Here is a 16,493-nt window from a genome sequence, read left to right as displayed (position 1 = left end):
GCTACCGCAGACCGCACAGTGCGCATAGAAATGAATATTCCGTACATAATTGTTAACGCTCTAAGAGCGTATACGCACTATGCGGGTAGCCGCATTGCGGGTAGCCGTCCGGCTGACCGCAAGCACAATTATGTACGTAATATTCATTTCTATGCGCACTGCGATGCGGCTACCGCAGACCGCACAGTGCGCATAGAAATGAATATTACGTACATAATTGTGCTTGCGGTCAGCCGGACGGCTACCCGCAATGCGGCTACCCGCATAGTGCGTATACGCTCTTATGCTTTTAATCCACAGTTTTACCCCGTTTTCCAATTACAGCACTAGAGCGCATTATGCGGCATAATGCTTAACGTTGAATGTTCCAACTACAGCAACGCTTCGCACAATCGAGCACTAGAAAAAGTAATGCGCGTGAATTGATGCGTGCAATCGATTTATCGTTAGTAATTATTAATTGTTGGAAAAATTTTTAAAGCTTTCGTTTCATTGTAGTTTTTTCGAAATAATCAAAGTTAATTCAAATTGTGTTAAAAAAATAAATATAAGTATGGATGAAGGTACAAACATTGAAAAAAATGTTAATGAAATAATCAAAATCCAAATTACTTAAAATAACCGTAAATATTTTTCAACCAATTATTATGTATACCACTTTATTTACATATTAATGAGGTTATTGATAACTATAGTAGAGCCATTTTAATAGGCAATATTTGACAGTTCAACAAAATTCAACAACGTAACCTAGTAACGACGACATAGAATAACATGATATTTCGTTTTGTTAGAACTGCACATTTGCTTAACTTTTTTCAATTACAATTACATATTTATAATAATAATGACCAATACAAGTAATTTTAAGATTTCATTTTACTGATAAACCATTCTAAACATAATAAACAATTTCTGAATTGAAGAACTGACGTCGCTACAATTTTGTGTCAATAAACCTTTTTTCTTTTTAAATACCAGAGACGTTACTCTAAAAATCGAAATCTGACATCTAGAATCGAATGCATTGATTACTTGTGAATAAAAATCATCATACATTAATAAATTCGATTGACAAATGTTTCAAATCCGTATCGATTAATTCACTTTAATCGATGTTTTTAAGCAGGTTACCTCTCTTCGAAGATAAAATTGATAGACGTCAAATGTTGCCTATTAAATTGGCTCGACTATATAAGAATATTTTTTTTTCAACACTGAACTTAGCGCAACCTGCTGGTGCGTTTCACGTTCCAATTAAGCATCAGCATAATTCGGCATTGTGCGGCACTGAGTCGCATTATGCTCTGTAATTGGAAAACAGCCTAAATCACACTTTTGGTTATGTAGTAAATAGCACATAATCTGTGCTTTTAATGCCACGTCTGTCAAATCTTGTTTACGGATTGTCATCTGATTGTCAAATTGGTGTACATTTGACTTCTGTCAAAGCGGTCTTTACTCTTTCTTTTGCTTCTGTCAATCGTATAGAAACATGGCCGAGGTTCGTAAATATAAGTTTAAATTATTAATCCATCATTATAATATGAATCTGCCCAGTTAGTTTTAACTTTTTAAAGATGACTTCTTGTTTGGTTCATGAATGGTGTTTTGCAAGTGATATTTCCAGAAGTGACAAAATGATGTTTACAATTTACAGGTCGACGAAACTCTGAAGAAGAAGCGTACCTTCAGGAAGTTTACCTTCCGAGGGGTTGACTTGGATCAGCTTCTTGATATGCCCAAGTATGTATTATATATTATTTTTGTCGAAAGTTTTCCTAAAACTTGCTTTAATTTTCAAAGTTCATATAGTTGGTTGGGTTGGTTATTGATATACAATAGCGCGTGTATTTCTATACATATTTTCAGAGGATAGTACTCAATTGTTACTACTTTTTCTTTATCAAAGTATTTATTTTACACTTGTTTAGGTTGATACCAAATCTAACCTAAAATGGTAATTTCAGTGAACAACTTATGGAGTTAATGCACGCTCGTGCTCGCCGGCGATTTGCTCGTGGGCTTAAGAGGAAGCCAATGGCACTGGTAAAGAAACTTCGCCGTGCCAAGAAAGAAGCACCTCCAAATGAGAAACCAGAAATTGTAAAGACTCATCTGAGAAACATGATCATTGTTCCCGAAATGGTTGGCTCTATTGTTGGAATTTACAATGGAAAGACTTTCAATCAGGTATGGAGTGAATTACTTATCTCCGTATTGAATGAATTGTTATACAGGTACCTACATAGTGTTGTTATCAAGTCAAAGTGAATTCTGTTTATTTTATGGTACATACTATTGAAGCAATATTAATAATTAATTTACTGAACATTAATTAATTATATGATCATGTTTTGGACTTTAGTTCTATACTTGACATAAATAAACAAAAGCAATTAATAATCAATATCAATATAGTGAAACTGTTAAAGAAGTATAAATACTTACTCCCATAAATCCAACGATAAAAGGCTACAGTCAGTAAATCATCCTTCTTTTTATCTTTACACTTTTTTTTATGATATTTTGTTCTGCTGTATGCTGAAAATGTTAGATGATTGGTTGGCTTCGTTGATAGTGACCCTGCCTTCCAAGCCAGAGGTCATGGCTTTTTATGCCACACAGGGCAAATATTTGTGTGATGAACATACATGTTTGCCCTGTGTGAATTCTTATAATGTGTTAAATATCTATATATAAGTATTTATTTAAAATTATATATTTATTTTTATCATAGCCATCTAGTTTCCATAACACAAGTGAAAGCTTAGTATGGGATCAGTTGTGCCATGTGTGAAAATTGTCCAGAAATACTTAATAATCTTAATTTTATCTATTGTTTCTTCCATGTTTTAATTTTTTTTGTTTCTGGGTTTTGGATTTTACTTTTTTTCATCCTAAAACATGAACAGGCTTAAACTTTGAATAATTCCTTTGTGTATTTTCATAACATTATACAAAATATAAATAATATAATAACACACTTAAATGTGTTCAGCCCTAAATTGACAATGTTTTAAATGTATTGTTTATTTTCAAATTGCAGGTTGAAATCAAGCCTGAGATGATTGGGCACTACCTTGGCGAGTTCTCAGTCACATACAAGCCTGTTAAGCACGGTAGGCCTGGTATTGGTGCCACGCACAGCTCCAGGTTCATCCCTCTCAAGTAGGATGGATCTATTGTGTTTAGGTTAAGAGAAAAATGTTTGCACATATACATTAAAGTATGTTTGTGAACACTAGATTGTTGTTTTTGTTCAGTCCCTTTCATGAATTCTTATAATGTGTACACATACTTTTTGTATAAACTAAGATGGAAGTATACCAATATGTAGGATGCGGGTTTTTATATTATAGATATCGACGTCCCCCGCGAATAATCCGGTAATGACCTATTACGGGGTTCTTCATGTTATGCGTTTTTCGGCATCTAGAAGTTAAAATACACCATGTAAATTTTTTTCAGAATTTTTCTATCTTTATTTACGAAGATATAAAAAACTACGCGTTTATTCCATAAAATAACATTAAAATGTATTTGAAACGAATAATATGGTTTTAGATCTTTATGAAAAATAATATCAATATGATTTGACAGTAAACGTTGTTACGATATTATTCAGGTAAGTAAAAAGTTTTCTACATTATTTAATTAAGTGCTAGTACAGGCTTATTCGGGGTTTTATTAAGAAATCGATTTCCCGCTACTTTCATTATGGAGTGCAAGTATTTTTTTTTTTTTTTTTTTTTCTTTTGTTTCATCTGCAATCAGCGGTTTTCGCTATAAGCGGATGTGTTGTCAGGCAAAGTTTGGCATGTAGAGCGAGCCCTCCAGTGAGGACAACTGCTCTTCAAGTAAAAAAGCTAGATTACATCTTTTCTTTTAAGACGTTTGTGGTAGGACCTTTTTATCAGTTGGCTAGCTAGTTTGTTGGGATGTTTCTCCAGTCTAGCAACATAAGATTTTGTATGCGTGTTAATTTCATCTTTTATGGAGCATATGTTAGTGTGGCTTTGAATTTCAGCATTAGTAGTAAACCAGGGGGCATTGCTGAGAGTTCGCAGTATAGTATTTTGCTGTCGTTGCAGTAGCGAGATCGATGAATTACTGGCACTACCCCATAGTTGAATGCCGTATGTCCATATAGGTTTAATTACACTTTTGTATATCAGTAGTTTGTTGTCCAGTGACAGGCGACTTTTCCGGCCCAGTATCCAGTACAAGCTGCGGTAGCGAATGTTTATTTCTTCTCTTTTTGCTTTGATGTGGTGGTTCCAGGTCAAACGTCGATCCAAGTGTAGCCCGAGGTAGCGGACTCTGTCAGTGTGTGGTAGTGTAGAATCTTTAAGCTTTACAGGCGGGCAATCTTCTTTTCGAAGCGTAAAGGTGACGTGTACCGATTTTGAGGAGCTCGCTTTAATTTTCCACCTCTCCATCCAGTCCGTGATCGCGTTGAGACCTTTTTGTAAATTTTTTGATGCAATTGCCGGATCCTTACTACTTGCTAGTATTGCTGTGTCATCAGCGAATGTTGCTGTAGTAACGTTTTCAGTAAGCGGTAAGTCAGCTGTAAAAAGTGTGTATAGTACTGGTCCAAGCACTGAACCTTGTGGCACACCTGCTCTGATGTTGTAGATGTTTGATGTCTTTCCACTTTCCAGAATTTGAAAGCGACGTTCACTAAGATAGGATTTTATAAGTGGATAAAAGCTGTGAGGTAGATTTTGCCTTAATTTGTATAGCAAACCTTCGTGCCACACTTTGTCAAAAGCTTGCTGGATATCCAAAAACACCGATGAACAGTATTCCTTTTCTTCTAGTGACTTCCGGACTCTTTCAACTACTCTATGAACCTGTTCAATAGTGGAATGTTCCTGTCTGAAGCCAAATTGATGATCTGGAATAGCATTGTTCACTGCGAGGCAGGTAAGCATTCTGGATAACAAAATCTTTTCGAATACTTTAGACAGTATCGGTAATAGGCTAATGGGTCTATATGATGATACCTCATTAGCCGGTTTGCCAGGCTTATGTATCATCTGAATGTTTGATAATTTCCAGAGATTAGGAAAATGTTGAACCCTTATAATTCCATTATAAAGGATGGTCAGGAATACTATAACCTTACGGGGCATCTGCTTTAAAATTTCCTTGGTTATAAGATCTATACCAGGCGCTTTTTTATCTTTAAGATCTTTTATCTTCCTCCATACTTCGGCGGTAGTTACTGGTTTTGGTGGGAGAGACATTTGCATATCCTCTTTAAGGGCATTAATGATTTCATCGTCGTGTCCAGTGAATGTCTCTTTGTTGGGACGGAAAACTTTTTCTAGATGTTCGGCAAAGCAGGTTGCTTTTTCCTCTGGTGTCCTCGCCCAGCCTTGCGTTCCTTTTATTGGTGGTTTAGCATTCTGTGGACGATCATAATTTTTTGTAAACTTCCAGAGCGAGTAATTCGTCGAGGCATTTGCAGTCAGCGATTGGAGTTGTGTTTCGAGAGTTTTATTTCGCCAATTATGAAGCATATCTTTCAGTTTTCTTGCCTCTCTGTTGAATTTTGTTTTATCAGTACTCAACCTGCTGTCGTGCCAGATGCGCCTTGCTCTTCTTTTATTTACTATAGCCCTTTTTATATCGCGAGGATAATTATCAGGTATTTTTAAAGTCCTGCTTTCCAGAGTGTTTAGGATACAGGCTTTTTGAATAAGCGATGTTACATATTTTGTGGATTCTTCTATGTCATCGGGTGTCTTCAGGGAAACTTTTAGGTCAATATTATTATTCAGATATTCTCTAACGGAATCCCAATCTGTTGATTTATTATGAAGTGTCTTTATGTTTTCTTCTTCTATTAGTAGGGTGCTAGCTGTTAGTAGAACTGGAGTGTGATCAGAAGAACCATCGTAGCAAGATTCTATTTTAAAGTAATATGTTGACATACCCTTTGTAATGAAAAAGTCGAGTAGATCCGGGATTTTATTCTTATCTGAAGGCCAATACGTTGGCTCGCAAGTAGTAATGACACGCATGTTATTATTGTCTATACAAGTTTTTAGTTGCCTGCCCCTTGTAGTTGTTAACCGTGATCCCCAGTGAGTGTTCTTCGCATTCCAATCGCCTCCTGTAATAAAGCGACTTCCTAGACTGCTGAAGAATTCGGAGAACATTTCACAGCTAATTTTATGTCTTGGAGGGCAATAGACCGCCGAGACTTTGATATAGCCGGTCCTATCTTCTATAGCTATTGTAGTAGCTTGGATGTAGTCGGTTTTAAATTCTGGTAAGATATGATGTTTAACTGTCTTTCTCACAATAATTGCAGATCCAGCGTGGCCAGTTCCGTCTGGGTGGAGTGTTACATAGCATTGATATTTATTAAATTTTATGTTTGAAGCTGAGGTACAGTGTGCTTCAGATACCAGTAGTAAGTCTAAGTTATGTTCGTTAAGAATCAGTTCGATTTCATTTCTATTAGGCGCTAAACCATTTGTGTTCCAGGTGGCTAGCTTCAGAGCTGTCATTTTGACATTTTGTCGACTAGCTTTGTTATGAGTACAATTAGATTACTCATTTGTTGTAAGATTTGATCGAACTTTTCGTTTTGTTTTATAACTATTTGTTCAAGTAGAGAGTTATCTGCTTGTTTTGTTTCAGTCTTCTGTTCATTATTCTTCTGTCTTAGTATATCTGAGTAGAGAGTATATTTCTTCGGATTTTTCGTTTCTCTATTAGTGTTATTACGATCTATGATTATATTGTTTTCAGATGGAGTTTTAAAATCTTTTTTGTAATTCGAGTTTAGTTTGTTATTGGTTCTTCTGGCAAGGATCTCTTTGTAGATTTCACATCCTTTATAATTAGCTGGATGTGGTCCGTTGCAGAGAGCGCACGTTGCCGGCATATTTCTATCGTGTTTTTTACACTCGGATGTTTTGTGTGGTTCTCCACATTTAACACACCTGTACGGGCGCATGCAGTAATTTTTAGAGTGTCCGTATTGCTGGCATCTGTGGCACTGTACAATCGATCGTCTTTTCCTTGGGTCTTCTATAACAACGGACTGGTGATATATAAATTTTAACTCTTTAACAATTTTATTATTAGGTCCAGGAGCAATGTTTACGAAAAATGTTGAGGTTGGTTTTTTTTCAGGTCCATATTTTGCGTTAATTATCTCGCCTACAACTGTGTTTCCAGTAGATTCTATTTCCTCTTTAATTGCAATAATTGGTGTTGTGGGATGTAAATTTCTAATGACTACTCTAAAGTTTCTTTGATCTTTTCTATTAAAAGTATGACCAATTATTCCATTTTCTCTTATTAGTGTTATTATTTTTTTATAAATTTCAACATTTATGCAGTTAATTCTTAACTGATTTCTGCTAATATTTTTAAGAGAAAATTGATTTTTTTCAGCAACACTTTCAAGGAGTTCTGTTAATCGGTTAACATCATCAATTCCGTACAGTATAATAGGTGGTGGTTTGCTGGGTTTCCTGTAATTATTGTCTGAATCATTTTCTTCTGCCAAATCCAGGGGGAGAACACTGAATCGGTTATATGTCTTAATTTCTGGGGATGGTGAATTTGATAGCTTTTTTCTTTTAGGGTTACGTGCTTGAGGTATTCTTTGCCAGGGTGGTGGTAATATTGTTTCCGTGTTTTCCACTGGATAATTTTGTTCAACACTTAAATTATCATCAAGAGGCAGATTCTGATTAGTTAAGTCAATTGATTGTTTTGCAATAGGCACATTACCTACTGAGTTACTGCGTGGTCTCTGAATAAAAAGGCTCGGATGAAAGGCCTGTTGCACGAGTTTCTTGTTACCAGTAGCATTTGCTGTCGCAGGAACCTGGTGGCCCATTCCTGTGCAGTTATCAATCAAAGGTGCTGGCAAAATTGTGCCCCCCCCAGAATACGAGGGGCTGCCCGAGGATTGCTCGGGGAGGGATTCTCCGGAAGTACCGGTACCCTCCTGGGGTAGTTTGTTTTTTAATTTTGCCTCCATCTTCCTTCTCGCCTCTCCACTAAGTTTGCAGAATGCCTGCCGGTTAGTCCCGCCAGCCACTATCTTGTACTGGGCCCTTTTGGCGCACGTCGTCCTTATCGTCCCCAGCCAAGTACTGAGAGCACTGCTCACATACCACTCTCAGGAGTATTTATTTCAGCTCTCCAACCTAGGTTTTTATAACGGAGTTAACCTTCTCCGGCCTTGTGGTCCGCGGAGGATTCTCCTCTACCCAATGCATGAACCAATTTGTCCATCCACAGGGCGTTCCCCTATCCGCCACCTGGGGACGCGGCCTCTAGGGAATAAGGCTACCCCGAGGCAAGGAGTGCAAGTATGCAAGGTATTTTTTTAAACACTCTTTCTATTACTGAGCAAATGATTTACACAGCCTTAAAAAAAATTAAAAGAGATGAAAGTTTGATAGATAAACGAGGCAGGCATCAGAATAGACCACATCGAAACCTTCATCTTCATCTTCATTAGATGCTGGTCGTCCGACTCAGGTTCTACCTGCTGGCCAAAATAAGCCCCCATCAGTATGGCTTCATGCCACAGAGGAGCACCGACGACGCCCTCTATAGACTAGTGACTAGTGAGCCACATCAGAAATAAGAGGGAGGAGAAGAAGATTTCTGTTGTGGTATCTCTAGACATAGAGGGAGCCTTCGACAGCGCCTGGTGGCCAGCCATAAAGGTGCGGTTGGCCGAAGTTGGGTGTCCGGGGAACGTTAGGCGGGTGATCAGCAGATACCTGAGTGGAAGAGGTGTGAAAGTTAGGTATGCGGGTGTGGAAGTGAGTAGAGAGACCAACAAGGGGTGCGTGCAGGGTTCCATAGGTGGGCCGCTCCTGTGGGACCTCTTGCTGGATCCTCTGCTGTGGATGTTAGAGGAGATGGATGTGTTTTGTCAGGCTTTTGCCGACGACATTGTGCTAGTGTTTGATGGAGATACTGCTTTAGAATTAGTAGAGATGAAGGCAAACTGCACATAGAGGAAAATTGACGAATGGGGTGTCAGAAATAAACTAAAATTCGCGCCACACAAGACATGTGCCCTGCTCTCGACACGAAAATTAAAATTTGACAGGCCACGACTTGTAATGGGGAGTGTGGACATCCAATATTTCGAAAGTATTAAGATACTGGGCCTTACTATATTGATGGCGGCCTGACGCCCATGTCGAGGGCGTTTGCAAAAAGGCAATCGCCCGTTATAAGCTATTAGCAAGAGCAGCTAAAGTAAGTTGGGGGCTTAACCCCCAAGTAGTTAAGACTATATATATCGCAGATATATAACCGACTATATTGTATGCATCAGCAGCGTGGGCACCCAAAGCGGAAAAGATGGGGGTCCAAAAGAGGCTTAACACCGTTCAACGGGGTTTTGCCCAGAAGATCTGCAGAGCATATCGGACTGTCTCTGAACTCTGCGATGCTGTTGGCTGGGATTCTCCCTCTTGACCTCAGGATACTCGAAGCTTCGAGGCTTTATGAGATCAAGAGGGGTGTGTTGCACCCGGCGGTGTTGAGGGACAGGGAGATGGAACGAATGGCACCCGCGATACGGACCCACATACGGCAGAGCAGGTAGAGCTGGGGTTTGGCTTGATAGATGCCTATGCCGACGTGGTTAACAGCCACGTCTTCAAGGTCTATAGGAACGGCAGCAAGATTGCGGCCGTCGAGTCGGAGCCGCCCTTTCCGGAAACCGGATTACGATCTGTGTCCTGTTTCATTCGTCAAGCTTATTTTGAGACAGGATACGATCAGCGAATGGGATAGGAGATACGATGTAGGAGGAACGGCCGGAGTCACGAAGCCCTTTTTCCCAAGCGCTGCTGCTGTATACAAGGTAGTCGCGAAAAAGTCATCACACACCACACCACACAAGTACTGACTGGTCACGGCGGATTCGCCTTCTGTGAGGTTCTGATGAGGATTCTGGTTAAATTTTAACTGTAATAGGACCATAGTATAATTTTCATGATTGTGTAATCATGTGTAATAGTCGTGTTTTCAGTGCAGTGTCTATTTTCTATGATAATAATAACTATCGTGTTTTGTGAAACAATCCAAAATTGTTTCATTTACTAAAATGTCCTGTATTTCATAAAACATACTATAATAATCATCAAATAATACTTAAGTAAACTATTCGAATAAACAGTAATAGTTATAACAATAAAATGTACGTTACTGTTAAACAATCGAATAACCAAATAATAGATTATTACAAATGTTCAGTATACAAAACAAATAACACGAATATTAGCGCAACAAGATTTTACTGTTCCCGTCGAAAATATAAATTTACACGAACAATATCGTAAGTGACATTACTGACCAGAGCTTGACCTACACTAGTATAGTAAAATGAATCCAGCTAAATTATAACGAAGCCCTTGGGACTACTTAAATTTTGTTGAAATAACCAGATAGCTGAAAAAATTAGCTTCCATATGCGATATTAAAAGTCTCTGATACTTGTTGTTTAATGGAGTTATTAAGAAAAAATGCTTTTTTATTTTTCCTGAACATTTACACTTTTATGATTACCGGATTATTCGCGGGGGGCGTCGATATGCACAAATCTAAAACAAAGAACAGAGTAAGTATTACTGCGGTCTTAAAATATTTGTTATAACTTGGAATTTATTGTAGAGGTCATTAAAAGTGTAATTTATAAAGTGAAATCAAATTTGTCTGAAGCTTATTGATTCAGTTTTCAAATTACAAAGAAAAAAATGCACACTTCTCAGACATGAAATTAGAAAACTAATAATTTTCAAAATTAAATTTTGAAAATTATAACAAGAACTAGCGGTCCGCCCCGGCTTCGCCCGTGGTACATATGAAAAATAGATGTTGGCCGATTCTCAGACTTACCCGATATGCACAGAAAATTTCATGAGAATCGGTCCACCCGTTTCGGAGGAGTATGCAGACTAACATTGTGACACGAGAATTTTATATATAAGATAAGCCTCCTAACTATCCAGAGAGATATTGTATTATTATGACATCATTAAACATATTCACCATTGTGACGTGAAATACAAGACAAACGCACTTATAATAATACATAATAACTAGGTACAAGTAGTTTCTATGTGTCATTCTTATACATATACATATGTATACATCACTGTATAGTATCATGAAAATCCGTTCAGTGGTTTTCACGTGAAATAGCTAGGAACACCGTACAATATTGCAAAAAATGTTCAATATCATAATTATAGTAAGGATGATAATGGAAGCAGTGTGAAACAACAGCTAGCTTTCGCTATTTTCAAAAAGTTATCGTCATATCCAACTTATATCTATGAATAATTATGATTATAAAGAATCCTTTTGTTGACTTATGGGTCATAGACCTTTTTTTAATGTAAATCAATGCAGTAGCCCTGAAAAGGTAACAAACCGACAGATTTTCGCATTTATAATGTTAAGGGTGCTTTTCTACCAGAGATATGTGAGGATGCACATCCCTCGCTACGCATCCTCGCATATCTCTGGTAGAAAAGCATCTGTCGGTTTGTTACGTTTTCAGGGCTACTGCATTCTTCGTACTACACGTCTAGTGGAGAAACTTTTTTCTTAGAAGTCAATATTTTTCCAAATCGGACCAGAAGTTTTGAGACAATGCGAGAATATTCAAGCAGACATAAACTAATATTATATGCCTATACAAAATATAAAGCAAAGTAGTTATTGAATTTACCGTAACTGTTTTTGTAGCTTTATAACTGCTTTCAGCTTTACCCTAAAAATAGGTACTTTCCAACCTACTTCCTATATTATGGATCATAAGTTTGTGAGGATGGATGTCTTATTCTTTCACGCAAATACTACTACTGAACCGGTTACAATGAAATTTGGTATGTCGCTAGCTAAAGATCCAGAATGAAAAGGCAAGAAGCAATCAAGCTTGCATGTAATGTTTTTAATAAGAATAAAATCACTACACATTAAACTTAACATAACTTGACAACTAACAATGTGGGTTGTAATTTGTACGAATGGTGCAAAAAATAAATAAAGTGAATTTCGACTTATACCTACATGCTTATACATCAGTTCATTGTACATAATCGATTGAACAGACTAAAAATTTAACGCCCCGCATTGTAATAAAGCAAAATTAAGTTTGCAAAAGCATGATTCATTGGACCGATGCGAATAAAAATGCGTAGCGCATTTATTAGTTTAAATACGAGTGCATTCTCCATCTCCGTAGTTCGGTCATCATATACGGTCAGTTGCGACTGGTAATAACTGCTCATAACCGCAATGCGATCTTACACGCCAGAGCTCGTCGTCACTGCTGACTTTGTTTGCTCAACATCCCTTTTGGTCTTGTATCCGTTACCCCAAAATGGACCGTCGAATTACAAACTCAAATAAACTTTAGATAATCAAATTTACCTTTACTATTTCGAAGAATGCGTATTTTTTTTTGTATTTTCCTATTCAATTTCCTTGATCACTTTTTTAAGCAGATAGGTTTATATAGAATTATAGATTGTTCGACTGACTCACTTTTTGCATCTATCCAAAAAATTGTTTGGGTACACTTATGTTTGTAATAATTTAAGGCCTGAATCGGGTAGAATTCCCTTTTAATATCGAAAATTAACTCTAGTTATAACTGTTTTTCTTCTTAGATTCTTAATGTACATATCTAAAAAAAATGTATATTAAAGTTTCGAATTTGATAAAGGGCATGGTTGTTTTTATTTGTTTATTTTACAATCAGGTTTTTTGGAAAAAAATCATGAACTGAGGTCGATTTTTGGACTTTAAACCAAAACGCTAAGTCAATATAACGTCAATTATTGTAGTGTTTTTACAGTGTGTTTATGAAATTGAAACACAGGGCATGGTTGTTTTAAATTTTGATTCCATATCCAAATATCTTTTTAATAATTTTTATACGTACTTTTACTAAGGTAGATTCGCGCCGGTCCCCGAATCCCGCCTTGTAAATCACCTAGCAAGGTCGCTAGCCCCTATTAAGGCTTTAATATTTCACAAAATATGAATTAGCAGTCGTTTATTTCGGTGTCGCCCGTATAACCTACAAACTACATACCTACTATATATCCCTTAGAATTTTTCTATTATAAAAACTCAAAATCCATAAGGAACGCATAGTTAGTTTGAAGATCTAAACCTAACTCGTAATTGTAAAGGAAAAGAATAGGCGAAGAAGCGGGATGCGAGTTTGTTTTATCCTATGTAGTGAAAGTGAAGTATTCGTTACTTACGTCATCAAAAATGTATGGAGGGACGGGCGGAACATCCACCGTAATAAAGTAATGTGATTAAATATTCTTTTGAAATTCTCTAAAATGTATTATTTTTTCAATTAATAGTTCTTCTCTTGATCCTAGATACAGGTGGAATATAACAGTCATTATTTCATACTAAGAGCCCCCGCAGACCACAGACTTTTTATCGGCCGATAGTTTAGTCGGGTTGGCCTGCTAGTACGCACACCGAGCCAACTAAACAGTTCAGTCGGTTATGAGTGCGCAAACTATCCAACAGTCTGCCGACTATTTGCTAGTTTCTAACCAACTGTTGAAAAGAGTGGTCACACCGCACAATGAAAATTAATAAAACATTGTATAGAATTGTTATTATTGCTCTCATACACCGGAGGAGGAAAATTAAAAAGAGAGCCCGAGAGTATTGGGTGCATCCTATCTTTAGTGATAGATTAAAATGGAAAATTTTACACTATGCATTCCAAATTACTCCATTACCCGAAAAAATTTTCGCCTTTTATCGAATGAGCATAACTAGCTTCAACCAACTTGTCAAATACAGAGTACCTACTCTTTTAAGTCTTTCTTATAAAGTGGAGGGCGTTTTTCGACTTCCTCGATCAAAGTTACGATCGAAAATTCCGAAATAAGCGACTGAGAATTGAGCGACGCCATTTTACAAAACATGCGCGGCCGACCATTCGCTGTCAAAGCTCGGAGCGAACTGAACTATTGGCCTAGTCGGCCGACTAAAAAATCGTCGTGTTTGCGCGTGTGGTAGGGAGCCAATACTGATTATACAGTCGGCCGATAGTTTGCCGACAGTATAGTTTGAATTGAATCGGGAAGCCCATCAAACTTGTTTATCGGCCGATACCTAATCGTCATAGTGAGCGCATTTGCTTATATCTGCGTACTGATTAAGAGCCCGACCAAACTATCTGCCGATAAAAAGTCTGTGGTCTGCGGGGGCTCTAAGCACTCAATATATATATTTCTCACGATTGTCAATATTAAAACAATTTAAATTAAACTAATGTATTGTAACCATTGCATTTAGTTATTATGACTGAAAATAATTACATATTCTAATAATGATAATGGAATAGATCTATAGGAAATACTGCCATCATGCCATGGTAAATAAATATTTCAATTTTCATGTCTATAAGTAGGTATGGCACATCAAGATAATAACCTAACTAAAAGTTCGATGATTCTTTATCGGAAATTAGAAATTTCTTTAGATTGATTGAGGCATATAGTTACATAAAAAACATATAAATACATAATATATAGTTAGTAATTGGCTAGATAGATAAAGGACCAAGTAGTCACGGTTCAGAGGTTTAGGGATGAAGGAGAGACAGATAGACAGTTACTTTCGCATTTATTCATGTGTTTTAGGTCAATTGTACACATTATAATCTATAGGTTTGACAATACGTCTTTAGACTCTTTTCTATACTGTACATAAGTCACCTAATTTATGAGGGTAACCTCTCTGTAATAAGTATATACCTAGTCTATGGGGTAACCCTACGTTCATACCTGTGGTTCATACGGTGTCGCGGTTTGGAGTCGTTTGAAAATAAAGATAATCGCCTGCATAAAACTTACAGTTTAGGGCACGTTCTTCGGGAACTTAAGTAGCTGTTTCAATATTATTATAAAAAGTTAGGTTAGTAAAGTTACTTTTCTAAATTTATAGGTATTACAAATTGCAATCTGTGGATTTTATTTGTTTAGAATTTCATTAGTTCATTCGTTGTGTAGTTCTAAAACGTACTAAGTAGGTAATATTGTGATTTGTGAGTCGCAGTGATATGATTTTCAGATAATACTGACTGATATATCACCACATAACCAAAAACAAAAAGTTTGTATACATCTATGATATTCGTCGAGCACAATGAAATTGTAAAAAACCCGGCGTAACATCTTGATCAACTTATTTTTGTTGCGATTGGACATATTAGCTATATAATCAGTATAGCTAGGTACATGGTAACGTTTTCTAGATGCCTTCATCGCTTCTTCATCGACAATGATTTGCTTATATTTTTTAACTTAAATACAACAGCATTAAGTCAACCTTGGATAACAATATTTTAGACATTGGAGGGCACCTACAACAAATCACTTATGTACCTACCTATGTTCAAAAATTAGATCTATTTATATATGTATTTCGATAGTTTTTTTTTTATCATTTAACGAAGAAATTATAACAGACCATTTTTGTAGATTGTTTTTCGAGGAACAACTTTTATTTATAACATTTTTTAATTACGTCAATAGCTAAGGTTTTACAGCGCTCTGAAATGAGTACTATTTTTCAGTACCTACTCTTATTTAGTTTTTTTTAAACGAGCTCCTAAAGAATTACAGAAACAAGTCAAAATCACTCTAAAATCGATACGGGCTCTTAACATATTCGCGAATATATTTTTTATATTTAAAGTCTAAATATTCCAGGTGATTCTGAATGAATTATATTAATTAATTTGTAATAATATTATTAGTAAGGTATTAAGTATAGATAATAGCAATATCCGGCCAAATTTCAACCAATTTCAAATTGTTATTTGTTAGTTAGGAAATATTTTATTTATTTATCTGCGCATGGAAACGGTGAAGAAAACCATCGTGGAAACCGACATGTCGAAGAATCAAAAGTTCGATGACATATTGTGATATTTCTACCAACCCGCATTTGGCCAGCGCGGGCGTGGATGTCCTGAATACTCATAGGACGCCCTTGTCCCAGCACTTGGAATTATATACTTACCTATGGGCTGATGATGATATTTGTTGAAATGCAGTTTACAAAGAAGTATGTAGGTAGGTACCTAATACTAATAGATACCTAAGTTAGTTTGAAAAAAATATTTGATTTTGTTGAGATTTAAATAGATCGTATTTATAATGGTATGTAGGGAATCTTAATCATAATCACTTAGGTAATAGACAAAACTTGCATAACAATCATTTACAAATCAATAAAAAGTATTTAGCCTTCCATTATTTTCAAAAACATCAAATAAAGTCCGGGATACATCGCCCATTTTTGCAAGTGATTACTATCAAGCTAATTTTTCGTGAGTAGCTTTATTTTGATGAGATGCCCAATAATTTCATGTACAAAACTCTCGCGATTGTGGTAGCTACCAGAGGAAACAAGGATAAAATATTTTGATT

General features: G+C 36.5%; 1 protein-coding gene across 1 annotated transcript; it reads left to right on the top strand.

The window, feature by feature from the left end:
* The first annotated feature begins 1,399 nt into the window (after positions 1–1,399).
* Positions 1,400–3,247, top strand: RpS15 (ribosomal protein S15). The gene is made up of 4 exons (XM_089707353.1): positions 1,400–1,504; positions 1,661–1,746; positions 1,971–2,193; positions 3,050–3,247. Exons 1-4 carry the CDS (start codon positions 1,496–1,498, stop codon positions 3,173–3,175), a joined length of 444 nt encoding a protein of 147 aa, XP_089563479.1. The 5' UTR covers positions 1,400–1,495; the 3' UTR covers positions 3,176–3,247.
* The last annotated feature ends 13,246 nt before the right edge of the window (positions 3,248–16,493 follow it).

Source organism: Colias philodice, chromosome 19, assembly GCF_061535455.1.
Source record: "Colias philodice isolate Cphi_HAF_F1 chromosome 19, ilColPhil1 Martin Lab GWU primary, whole genome shotgun sequence".
Classification (NCBI taxonomy): Eukaryota; Metazoa; Arthropoda; class Insecta; order Lepidoptera; family Pieridae; genus Colias; species Colias philodice.
This window is presented reverse-complemented; position numbering and strand designations above follow the sequence as displayed.